This window comes from Chelon labrosus (assembly GCF_963514085.1).
Source record: "Chelon labrosus genome assembly, chromosome: 4".
Classification (NCBI taxonomy): domain Eukaryota; kingdom Metazoa; phylum Chordata; class Actinopteri; order Mugiliformes; family Mugilidae; genus Chelon; species Chelon labrosus.
Window position 1 is genome coordinate 19,814,757 of NC_140340.1, and position 12,355 is coordinate 19,827,111.

The 12,355-nt window shown below is 44.2% G+C and overlaps 1 protein-coding gene across 1 annotated transcript in view; it reads right to left on the bottom strand.

Annotated features, from left to right (window-relative positions):
* The window catches only part of chd5 (chromodomain helicase DNA binding protein 5), a gene marked incomplete at both ends in the record, with an annotated part of 36,030 nt that overhangs the window by 2,119 nt on the left and 21,556 nt on the right, over window positions 1–12,355 (bottom strand). Inside the window, 21 exons of the mRNA XM_084542290.1 lie at window positions 148–311; window positions 1,149–1,344; window positions 1,434–1,566; window positions 1,725–1,833; window positions 2,603–2,746; window positions 3,330–3,419; window positions 3,514–3,709; window positions 3,888–3,967; window positions 4,084–4,243; window positions 5,750–5,894; window positions 6,715–6,848; window positions 7,364–7,452; window positions 7,573–7,659; window positions 8,745–8,919; window positions 9,983–10,155; window positions 10,382–10,628; window positions 10,768–10,892; window positions 10,998–11,115; window positions 11,298–11,429; window positions 11,592–11,733; window positions 12,030–12,203. Coding sequence (XP_084398416.1) covers window positions 148–311; window positions 1,149–1,344; window positions 1,434–1,566; window positions 1,725–1,833; window positions 2,603–2,746; window positions 3,330–3,419; window positions 3,514–3,709; window positions 3,888–3,967; window positions 4,084–4,243; window positions 5,750–5,894; window positions 6,715–6,848; window positions 7,364–7,452; window positions 7,573–7,659; window positions 8,745–8,919; window positions 9,983–10,155; window positions 10,382–10,628; window positions 10,768–10,892; window positions 10,998–11,115; window positions 11,298–11,429; window positions 11,592–11,733; window positions 12,030–12,203 — 3,013 coding nt within the window. The remainder of the gene's footprint in view (window positions 1–147; window positions 312–1,148; window positions 1,345–1,433; window positions 1,567–1,724; window positions 1,834–2,602; window positions 2,747–3,329; window positions 3,420–3,513; window positions 3,710–3,887; window positions 3,968–4,083; window positions 4,244–5,749; window positions 5,895–6,714; window positions 6,849–7,363; window positions 7,453–7,572; window positions 7,660–8,744; window positions 8,920–9,982; window positions 10,156–10,381; window positions 10,629–10,767; window positions 10,893–10,997; window positions 11,116–11,297; window positions 11,430–11,591; window positions 11,734–12,029; window positions 12,204–12,355) is intronic.

Here is a 12,355-nt window from a genome sequence, read left to right on the forward strand (position 1 = left end):
TAATACTAGTCCAACCATTTAAGAAAATATGTCTACCATATGCGAGATGAGAGAGGACATGAAACTATTCAGTCTTTCAGTCCTAAAATGGGTTGTTTTACAACAAACAGACTCAGTTATCTTCTGACGCTCTCTGCCACATCTCACCTGCTGCGGTGGAGGCTCGCTGCCTCGGCTGGTGAGGCGGCTCAGGATGCTCCTCTCAGACATCTGCAGGCGGGCCGACACCGGCGGGATCCTGGACAACATGTTAGGCAGTCGTGTCACATCTGCTTTCATGTCACTCAGAAGTTCCTCCAGCTGGTTCAGCACTGTAACAGGACAAGAACACACACTCAGTGTTTTTTTTTCTGTCCTTCTTTCTTTTCAGGTCTGATGCTAGCGTTCTTCCAATTCCTGCACGAATCCAGAGAAAAACATAAGTGAGATAAAGATGCATGAAAATGTTTCGCGGAATCGTTTTGAAGATGAGTGTGAACCTTGTAATTAGGAAAAGCTAATTAATCTCTTGATCCAGGACCCAAAACGAACAACTGCCAAGAACTAAATGCCATAACATTTTCCACAGGCACATAAATCAGTAAGGGTCACAGCGAACATCGTTCTGAAATGATAACATTTTAACGCCTCCGTTTCAGGCAGCCTTTGGCTTCTTCCCAAACTCTCATCCTGCTAATCACTGTATCCAAGTTTTGATGGTGACTGAGAATTATTAATTAATGAAGCCGCTGTGTCAAACAGAATCTTTTACTGGCTGATGGCTTGGAGCTCTTCACAGCGAACAGTGATGTGAAAACATCTGCGTTGCACTTCCCATGGCACCATGTTTACTGTCTGGATGGATCATAAACACCTTGTTCTAAGAAATTACACAACAGCATCGACTGTTTAAAAGTCTTATTCCAATTAACATCATGCTGTAAATGGTACTAATGGAAAAATTAAGTACATAATATTTGTATTTTGATCACTTCAGTTGTGTTTACTGTAAACTCAGTAACTGCTCTACCCCTTGTACACAGTGACCTCTTCAATCAGTCATTTTTTTAAACCTGTAAAAAAATCATTCACGCAAGATTACTTTCCTCCTTTACCAGCCAACATCTGACAGTTACCACCGTCGCTATTTTTGAGACTGGACCGCCAACCTTTGTGCAGCACGGCATTGGCGGGCTTGTTCCCGGCCAGAGACTCTTTGGACAGGTGCTGGTGGGACTCCGCCAGGCATTCCACCTCGGCGAAGCGAGTGTTGAGAGCCATGGCCGGGTGACTGGGGTCCTGGGTCATGTTCAGGTAAGCTGCCCGCCGCAGCTGCTCCTCAATCACCAGAGCCTGCTCTAACAACTACAGGAAGAAAAATAATTACATAAAATGCATTTAAACCTTAAATTATTTCACTGTGCAGTGGTTAGTTAAAAAGACTCCAGAATTGCCTTAAAGCGGCGAGCCAGGAACTTGTTCTTCATCTCTAAATAGTTGCCTTTATGCATCTCGGTTTTGAAGGGCTCGTTCAGAATCGCATAGCGTGGGTCATTCTGAATGTCCTGCCAGCGAGCGTAGCCATGTCTGTGATGGATTCCTGGTCAAAGACAACAAATGGAAGCGCGGAGTCTCATAACATTTTTCAATAAAAAAGGGGAAGATGGGTTTGTGCGACCAGCTCCCTCCTGTCATATGTGATTGCACTGCCTGATGCTGAGCTCCTGCATCTGGTAAAAGGATACGTTACGATGCCAGCCAGCAGCCAGTAGTCATGGCGACGGTGCCAGATGTCATGCATCTTTCCTGAAGACAGCGCCGCTCGCTCCTCAGTTTGCCAGAGGGTGTGCAACTCTGACGGTTTTCAAGAAAACACAAAGTAATATTCAAGACGTTTCCATCATTTGAAGAGACGCGAGGGCATATTAACAAGATTAATGACAAAACAGAGCCGCTTCAACGTGAAATGAAGAACTTGTAGCAAGACATGCGAGCACAAGGAGGGTGTAAATTAAAGGAATTGGGGAGGATTCCTCAGTCACAGGATGCAAACACCACTCCAACGTCTAAAAGCAGAAACAGCTGTCGCCCTTGGCTGAAAGTCAGACCCTCAAATGTGACAGGTTTTTCCACACATATTATATTAGGCAGTGACTCCATGAACTCGTGACATTCATAGAGTTTTATTTAAATGGAATACTCCCAGCTGTGAGACCCAAAATAAAATCTGAAAAATCTGTGAAAAAGTGCCATATTGTTTTTCTCCAGCCAGTGTCATTATTCACTATCTATTCACCGTTTACTTTCAAACCAATTTTCAAATTTCAGTTGTCAGATAAAATTATGCCTTACAATACTACTTTCCACTATCATGGAAATAAGGATGCACATAGACAGAAATAACATAAATCCATTCTACGTCTATGTATGTCTTTGTTTTTCTTTTTGGACTATTTACAAACAATATAGAACTAGATTCAAATTCGTCCTGTACCTTTCAAATGAAGCAGATTGAAAATAAAACAGCCAGACACGTGCAGCACGAGACAGAATTGCTGCAAGTGACCCCTCTTTGTTCAGCATTCAGTGTTCATTTAAGATCAAAAGTCAGATTTGCTTTTACCTGTAAAACCTCCGTCAGCGATATTAAACATGAACTTGGCCTTGAATCCGTTTTTGTCCTCTCTCCTGCTCTCATCCATCTCATCCAAAGTGTCTTTGTCTCCATTTAATCGACCGTCTAATGCATCTTCACTCTTCAGGTCATCTGCAACAGTTACATTATGTAAATTTTTAGTATGTACATATTGAGATTGTGATATATATACACCGATCGGGCATAACATTATGAACACCTGTCTAATATTGTGTAGGTCTCCCTTGAGGGTTGCAGCCTCTGTGCATCAGGCTTGTTCCGGTGCATCCCACAGATACTTGATCAGTTTAGGATCTAGTGAATTTGGAGGCCAGGTCAACACCTTGTGCTGTTCTTCATGTTTTTTGAGTTGTTCCTAAACCGTTTGTGTCAGGCTGCATCCTGCTGGGGATGGCTGCTGCCATCAAGGAGTGTCATTGCTATGGGGTGGGGGTGCCTGGTCTGGTCTAGGTGGGTGCTACATGTCTAAGTAGCATCCACATGACTGAATGCAAGGTACAAAAGTTTTCCAGCAGAACATTATATTGTCACAAGATGGTCAATGTTGTTTACTTCTGCTTACTCCTGTCAGTGGTCATAATGTTATGCCTGATTGGTGTATGGACTACTTCTAAAAATAGTTTTTCTCTTCAGTGGTAGCTACGTTATTGTGCCATTTGTACGTGTTTTATTCTAGGATCCACAGCGCGCGTACCTGATTTAATGTCTTTGTCTTCGACTTTTGACTGAGGAGAATCAGTATCACCTTTTTCTGAGGACTTCTCCGTGTCTTTGCATGAATCCGCTGAGGATAACAGGGAGGAATAAAAAGATTAAATAAACAGAGAACAAACTTGCAGAAGAGTAAAATATGCAGCACAGGACCGTGCCCCACTCACTCTTAGGTGAGGTGTGACTGGATGGCAGCTCTGCCTGTTTGAACGTCGACTCTTTTGAGTTTGCAGATGGCTCGCTCTTTGTGGAGGGTGACTCGGTTCTGCTCCTCTCATCCTCTGTTTTCTCCTCTGAGCTGGCCTTGCTCTCCTCATTGTCAGCTGTCTTCTCAGGTGCAGATGCTGGCTCTGCAATGGAAGCCTGCGCAGAGGAAGACACGCACGAGGCAACGGGGGAGAAAGAGGAAAGTTTGTCGAGGGCAGAGAAAGAAGGTACAAGTTTGACAGAAGCAGTCCCCCAGGATGATAAGACGAGTTACAGTGTGATGACCCACCAGAAAACAAAGGAGTGGTGGTAGAGGGAGGAAAAAAATACTCACTTCCTGCTCTGACAGCTTCTTGCTATCTTGCTCTATGGTCTCCTTGTCCTCAGCGGCACCCAAGAACAACTCTGTCTTCTCTACAGTCCAGAAAACAACAACTCAGCTTTCTTTTTGCACTCAAAAACTTTTTCTTTCAGAGCATGAACTTCACATGCAGAGAAAACAAAAGCACCATCAGACATTTTGTTCTGACCTAGCGAGACGGGGGTGCCAGGCTGTGTAGCGACCGGGCTGGCTGGCACAGGGGTGTTGGGATCAGAGGACACACTCTCGGTCAGTTTCTTCAGCTCCATTCCGATGGGGATCAGATCTGGGGAACTCAGCTTCCCATTTACGTGCTCAAACTCCTGCACCTGCAGCAAGAGAGGCTGCTTCAGCTGGAGTAAGGTGTGAATCCCGCACTTAGATCGGATGGCCTACTTGGGAAGAGCTCTATTGTAAAGTACACGTGGCACACCGGATCAGCAGTTACATTTTAATTTCGTCCGCAGCAGATGCAACACTTTGTAAACTCTTAAACTAGAAACAACTGAAGTTTAATGTATTGCATTTATTTGCAAGAGGCCGTGTTCAGAAAACATTCATTAAAAAAAACATCAGTCTCCTCGCAAAACACAAAGCTCACGAGAGAAAAGATGGAGCTACTTTACACCCGAACATCTCTGAGCAGGTAGACACAAGCGCTATTACAATTTTCAATTTGTTTTCATTGATACACGGTAGAAGCATAATAAATTCTGAACCAAGTGTTGACCATGTGTACAATCACTACATGAACTAGTTTAGCTAATATCAAAGGTCAACATGCTGTATCTGACCTGATATTAGACCAAAATGTGGTTTAATGAGATGATATTAAATTACATTTCACTGGGCCTTTCTGTGTGGAGTTTGCATGTTCTCCCTGTGTCTGCGTGGGTTCTCTCTGGGTACTCCGGCTTCCTCCCACCGTCCAAAGACATGCTCTTTAGGTTAATTGGTGATTCTAAATTGGCCTTGGTGAAAATGTGAGTGTGAATGGCTGTCTGTCTCTCTGTGTTAGCCCTGTGATAGACTAGCGACCTGTCCAGGGTGTACCCTGCCTCTCGCCCGATGACAGCTGGGACAGGCTCCAGCCCACCGCAACCCTTCACAGGAACAAGCGGTTACAGAAGATGAATGAATGAATGAATGAATGAATAATGAAGCTATTCCTACAGCAAACTTCTCTTGGTCACTTCCTGTTTCCCACTCTGTCAAAGTCATCGCCACTACTCCGCTCCAATTATCTCTGTGCAGGTCTCCCAGCCAATCTGTACCTGTTCTTTCAATTCATTGCAATAATGTCACTCTGTGTTTCAGGTCATCTACCATGCAGCCCTCCTCCTCCTCATCTCCATCCTCATTGTCCAGGGCGTCTAGACCGAAGTCTCCATCAGCCTATCTGATCCACCACGACTACCAGCATAGTCTGCTACCTCTGTCTGTTTTGGTCTTGCAATAAACTTCTGAATAGTCTGTCTTTATTGAACTGTTTCAATACGTTTGATAGCTTCACGTTTCCAAACCAAAAGTATCTAACCATGTAAATAGCTGCACTGCCTTCCTACTTTCATAAGTTAATACTTTCAATTGGAAGCTACTGCCGATTTTCTAAGGTTTAATGGTGCAACTTGATTTAGTTTGCATTATTAGTCTGAAAACACCTAGCAGTTACTAAGAACTCAGGGAAGACTCTTCTTTTCATGGCGAACAAGTTTCACAATGAGCAACTGAACTTGTGGTTCGCACAGTTTGACCAGAAAGAGTACTCTTCACTCCTTGCATTTGCTTCTGTCTCCTTTTAAGTGTTCTGTGTTGGAGACGTCTTCGTCTAGTACCTTTTTCCTGACGAGGGACATGACCCCGATCCTGGTGAGAACGTGCTGGCGCGACAGTCCCTCGCGGGGTACTCCGTCCGCGAAGGTCTCTGCCCCATCCGCCCCCGGCTCGCATAAATGTCTCATGAACAGAGACACGTAGGCCCTGATGCAAAAAGAGATTCAACGGGAGAAGGTTATCATGCCATATTCTCAAACTGCTGCTAACAAATAAGGAAGTAGTAAAACCGACAAAAGCAGAGCCAACAGTATTATTATGTGGAATAGTAGAAGATGAAGTGGCATTATATTATTAGCAGGTATAACCCAACATTAGGAGGAATGCTAGTAGTGGTCAGGAGATTTGAATTTGATTAACTGGAGGGGAATTAATAAATATCGCATTTATATAAGATTCAGTATCCTGTTCTTAAAGATGTGAGAACGGAGGAGAAGAAAAACGATTTGTTACATCCTGTTTATGATACTTCTAACAGTCGTAGAAATAATAGTAAGAACAATAACAGTAATAGTAGCAATAATAGCTGTATAGTATTGATGATATAGTTAGAAGCAGTTATAGTAAAAGTACTTGCAATATTAGCTTTAACAGTAATCATAAGAGCAGCATCTGCAATAAGTGTAGACAAAGCAGTAACTGAGCATAAATGCTTTACTTCAGAAATAACAAGCACAACGTAAGGCTACTTGCATTCTGAATATTTATTTATTCCATGCCCACATCTGCTTCATGCAACCAAGAGGGAGCCCTGAAATAAGCGAGGCCAACCTCTGTGAACCTGACGCCGGCTTTCGTACAGAGGTTGAATAGATGATGAAACGGCCCCTGGCTGCCGTTTCATGTAACCCCCCCCCCCCCCCCCCCCCCTTGACTAAAAATAGCACCAATTTGAAAACAGAGTTATAGCTCAACCTAATAAGACAGAGTCACAGCTGCAAGCGCAAGAAGAATATTAGGGCATCACCTGAACTCTCGCTCACTCTTCCCTCTCAGGTCCCTGACCAGCCAGTGAGAGTTGAAAGCATCCTGGGGAGGCATGCCCCAGCGCATGATGGCGTTGAGGAAGGCTTTCCTCTGGCGAGCGTTGAACCCCAGGACCTAGGAATGACGATTGTCAGGAAATAGTGTGAATATATTTGACAGGAACGAAGCAGGGTATAAAGGTGGAAGACGGGATGAGATAATTAAATTGTATTTATGGCACTTTACAGAACCTAGGGTCTTAAACCCCGAGAGCAAGCACTAAGGCGATGGTGGCAATGAAAAACTCTCTTTTAACAGGAAGGAACACTGAGCACAACCAAGATCATATGGGGGGGACCCTTCAGCTTGTGGTCGGCCCGGGGAAAAAAAGAGTCACGAAAAAGAGGGAGGTGTGACAGAAAAGAATGGATTCATCTCATATAATACACTAAATGTGTTAATACTCAATAAGAGTATGACAGTTTATTGATCCGAACTGTGCCCTCGCTTCCCCCTGTTCCACAAAGGAGCGAGGCAGAATACAAGATCAGCTGCAGACATTTGGCCCAATGGTGGGAGGGATTTTAGAGCATTACATGCACATATACCACAGGAGATGCATGCGGACGTCCTGTAAAGGAGATTTTTACCTCAATGCTACCCCCAACACGTGCCAGTAAGGGCGGCAGAGGTTTGTCTTTCTCACTCTTGAGTTGCCGACGAGACTGTCTGCGTCCACCTACAAAGAAGGGCGTTTTTAGAAAGATGTGCACATGTACAAGCATCCCTACTGAGTGTGTCGCGCCTAAAGAGTGAGAAAGCTCAATGAGGATAAGGATGTGCTTTTTCTGATGCCTACCTTCCGGCCTCTCCTCAAAATCTTCGTCCTCGTCCTCGGACCCCACAGAGTACTCCGACTGATTGTCTGAAAGATCATCCTGCCACTCTGAGCCACACATCAAAGAGAAACAGTACATTGCGATCGCTTCTATTGGTGGCCACCTGGGGGCGCCATGGCACTGCAGATTACTACAGACCACTACAGACGGGCATGCACACTGCTGTACCACTTCTGGAAGTGAGGTGAAGAGTTGACAACTCTGGCAGACAATCACTTTAACTTAGAGTGCACTCTGAGCTGCGGCGAGCTTCGCAATCTTTACGCGCTCTTAGAAAGTTCAACTGCAATAGACGGGGAGTTATTAAAAAGAAGTGCTTTAGACTCCACGGAGGAGATTAAATAAACGAGATACAAGTGAGCTGTAGGCCTTCATAACACATTCAGAGGCAATTTTGAAAGAGGCCAACAGCTCTTGTTAACAGTTACGACGTAAGGGGATACACCCAGGTGCAGCTTGCGTGTGCAGCAGCTTCAACAGCCTTGTTCTGTTACTTGAATAAGCCAAATACAAAGAGTTGCGCACTAAAAACAGCAGGGAATGCACAACGCTACTAAAACAAACACAGGAGCATTTCTAATGTATCAGCAGTTTCTGATTACGGCAATATTCTGGGCCTTTGAATGCACTGCATAGACACAGGAAATGTGTCTTCGTAGTAATGGTTTTATATTAAGGATGCAGATTAGTCAAATTAAAGTGTGTCTCCCAGGAGGCAGTTTGGCCTGCTACACTGCTGGAAAAATATTTGAACAAGACAAGAAGCAGATTCATACAATCAACCCCAAGCATGAGCACACAGAGGAGATGATTCAGAAAACACGGCTTCTTCTTTCTCAAAAATACACATTCAACCTGCCTGCCACCTGTCCACAAGCCAGCCGGTTAGCCGGTGGCCAACAAGCTAGAGAGCTCATCTATTCTGTATTCCGGCTCACACGTAAATATACGCAGGAATGCCAAATCCTGGCGCCGACATTTAAAACTGGAGATTCAGTAACAGAACATGGCTGGTGTTTTACAAAATGCCGCCAAGGAAGAAATGTTCTCCGTGACGACTTTGTGATGATGATCACTTCAGGAATCAGCCTGGCATACAGCAGAACATTAAACCCAGACAGACAGGGCCTACCTTGGTCCTCCTGGGTCGTGTCGTTGTAGTTGACCTGCTTTCGGATGCGTTTGCCCTTGCCCAGGTTTCGGGCCAGGTCCTCCTGCTGCTGCTCATAGTGGTGGCGGAGGAGTTTCTCCCAGTAGTCTGGGTCCACGTTCTCCTCCTGCTTGATGATCTCACGCTCCACCTCCTCCTGAACACGGGAACACCCATAAGTGAAAGCTGAGGAGGAATACTGAGGTACATTGAGGGAAGACACTAAGTAAACCAACATAAGTTTTGCAAAGCGAAGCATGCAAATATACAGACATTGTGTCACTTTAATTCAGTCTGAAACTGATTTGTGAACATTTTGTCTTAATGCTAATGGCTTCCAGGTTAGTTTTACACAGATACAACCTGAAAGTACATCAAACTAGAAGCAGCAATGAAAGGCTCCATTGCTTTCGATTTTGCATTTTTCTGTATTTCCCTGTGTTACATCTTCTTCTGCATCTAATCATCTTGTTTCATGGTAGACACTTTTAAACTTTTGACTTGTCTCAGCAGGGAAACGTGTTTTAGTGATAATAGAAGCGTTCAGCTTATTTAACTTTTGCACTCTCGGGGGTTACGGCAGTCGCGTTTCACTGCTGTTGCACCTGAACATTATGCAAGTGACAAATCCAACCTTAAATCTTGAGGCTGAGTTACACCGATTATCTCGATAAAGCTTGAAAATGAACCACAAGAACCGACTGCAAGATCTCCTCTAGGTGGCATGTGGCCATAATCAATGACAAGTTAAAAGTGAAAAGGGTCTGTAAATGTTTCACTGAATACTTACGGTATGTCTTAAAAGCCAGCGACACGGCCTTGGGTAACAAGGCTCAGGATCCTTGTGGATACGTTTCCAATTAAAAGTACACCGTCAGTTTTTCCATTCAGGTTTTGTTTGTTCTACACATGCTGAAAGCCAATCCCACGTCATCCAGTGTTTGGAAAACCTTTTTTTTTTGCATAATGTTTATTTATTTTTTTATTGTTGCAGTGACATATTTCACTACGTCAAAGGCTTCAAGGCTTCATATCCAACAAAAACAATACCAGAAGCACCCCATAAAACACTGACTTACAGCTCGACTTACAAGCAAAAGCACCTCAAGGTATCTTTAAAACCAGACTGTGTCATAAATGGGATCTTCAGCCTGCAGGAGATCTCTGTTTCATTTGTGTGATCGCACCTCTCTGGCTGGAGAATATGGTTATAGTCTCACCTCTCCGTCCTCCTCTTTCACCACATATTGAGCCACCTTGAAGGAGCTCAAGTACTCGTTCATGTTCTGAATCTCTGTGTCCTCGGTGGCATCCTGGCTGCGGTCCAGCAGCTTCGAGATGGCGTCGTCGTCGTAGTGAATGACGTTGCCCTCCTCGCCATCTTTGTTATCACCTGTTGAAGAGAAATGCATTGAAAGATGGCGCAAGCTTTGGTTTAAGTTAACAGGTTTTGAACATAAAAAGGGATGTTTTGACCGACAAGACAAGTTTAAACTCTGAGTTTTCCATCAGCGTCAAACTATGGTTTTGTCTACAGTTTGAATGGATGTCGGGCTGTATCTTCACAATCTGGATTGAGTAACGAAACATAAAATCAAATATTAGGTGCACAGATGTACCCATGGTGCGTGCCGCCTCCATTTCATCTTTAAAAAGCTCCTCGGTACCAAACTTGAGGATGTCATCCAGCTCTTGTTTGGACATGGAGCCAGTTTTTGAGCCCAGGCCCGGTCGCACCACCAGATGAGTCAGCATCATTTTCCTCTTTGCCACTTGGGTGATTCGCTCCTCCACTGAGCCCCGAGTCACAAAACGATAGATCATCACCTTCCTGTTTTGGCCTATACGGTGGGCTCTGCTAAAAGCCTGGGAGAATGGGAAAACAGGGGAAAATAAATAGGTTATGAAGGCCGACGGGGGGGTGAACGGCTGAAGTTGAAGTGACAGCAAAGCTTGCGACAAGAGCATGCTAGAAGCCGTCATATATCCTGTGAGAAATCAGTACTTGGATGTCATTGTGGGGATTCCAGTCAGAGTCGTAGATGATGACGGTGTCTGCACTAGCCAGGTTGATGCCGAGACCTCCAGCTCGTGTTGAAAGCAAGAAGCAGAACTGCTGTGCGCCCGGTGCTGTGACACAAAACAAGGCAGAGTGTGCAAGCAAGTGAAGGCCGGCTTAAGAAAAAAACATGCAACCATGTAAACTCACTGAAATAGATCCAGAGAATAACTCACCATTGAAGCGGTCAATAGCCTCCTGTCTTAGGCCTCCAGTAATCCCTCCATCAATACGTTCATATTTATAGCCCTCAAACTCAAGAAAATCCTCAAGCAGGTCCAACATCTTTGTCATCTGTAAACAAGATGGTATTATAGGTTTGTACTCGTACGATGAAATACCCAGACTTTGACTCAATAATAAGATCGCACAACTGAGATTAGAATTTGAAAGGCTAAATGGACAGTTTTTTCTGTGTATCGTGGTCGCCAATGATTAAAAGCTATACTTTCCAACCATATTCATTTGATTAATACCTGAGAGAAAATGAGAACTCTGTGTCCTTCATCTTTGAGTTTCTTCAGCATTTTCTGAAGCAGTGTCAGTTTTCCTGAGGACTTCACCAGTAGGTTGCCATCATAAGAACCGTTGGGTAAAACAGGAGCCTCCTGCAAGACAAAAAAAATAAAAAAATAAAAATTCCAGGCATTAAAAGGAGAAATAATAACTTCACCAATCATTTTAAATGATCCAGCTGGAAAACAAGGGCAGACATACTTTTCTGTACCCTGTATGGAAACAAATAGCCGAGATCAGATATGCTGCCTTACCACAGCAGCCACGGGGAACAGGTAGGGGTGGTTGCAGCACTTCTTCAGGTCCATCATAATGTTGAGCAGGGACACTTGGTTCCCTCCACCTTTGGAGTTCAGAGCCTCAAAATTTCGGGTCAAGATAAACTTGTAATATTTCCTGTAGGTCAGATGTCAGATAGAGCAAGGAGAAGAGACGACAATGAAACTTGCAATCAATTACTCCTATTCTTTTTTAATGTAGTGTAAATTATATCAGAAAGCATAATATCTTAACAGAGTTAGTGTTACAGGCAAAGGTAAACAATGAAGCAAAAATTGCAAAACATCTGCCGCCTTTAGGCCAACTGTATATGAAGGAATATCAACCTTTTGTTTGTGAAGTTTAGGTCAAATAGACAGCAGGGACATGCAGCAGCAAGTTCCTCCTCTAACTATTATTATTCCCAGTCTTACTTTTGCATGGGGCTGAGCTCCACTCTGACAATCAGCTCTGTCTTTGCAGGCATGTTCTTGAAGACGTCAGCTTTCAGCCTCCTGAGCATGTGGGGCCCCAGCAGGTCGTGTAGTTTCTTGATCTGGTCCTCTTTAGAGATGTCGGCAAACTCCTCCAGGAAGCCTTCCAGGTTGCTGCACAGAGTACACGCGAGGAGGAATTAAATGATGGAGTTACACTGAAGGAGGGCGAGCTCTTGACTGAAAGTGTATTTCGTTCTCACACAAGCCGTATCTCTATGTAAGCTTCCAGGAAAATGCAGAAAGACAAAAAAGTTGGGGAACGG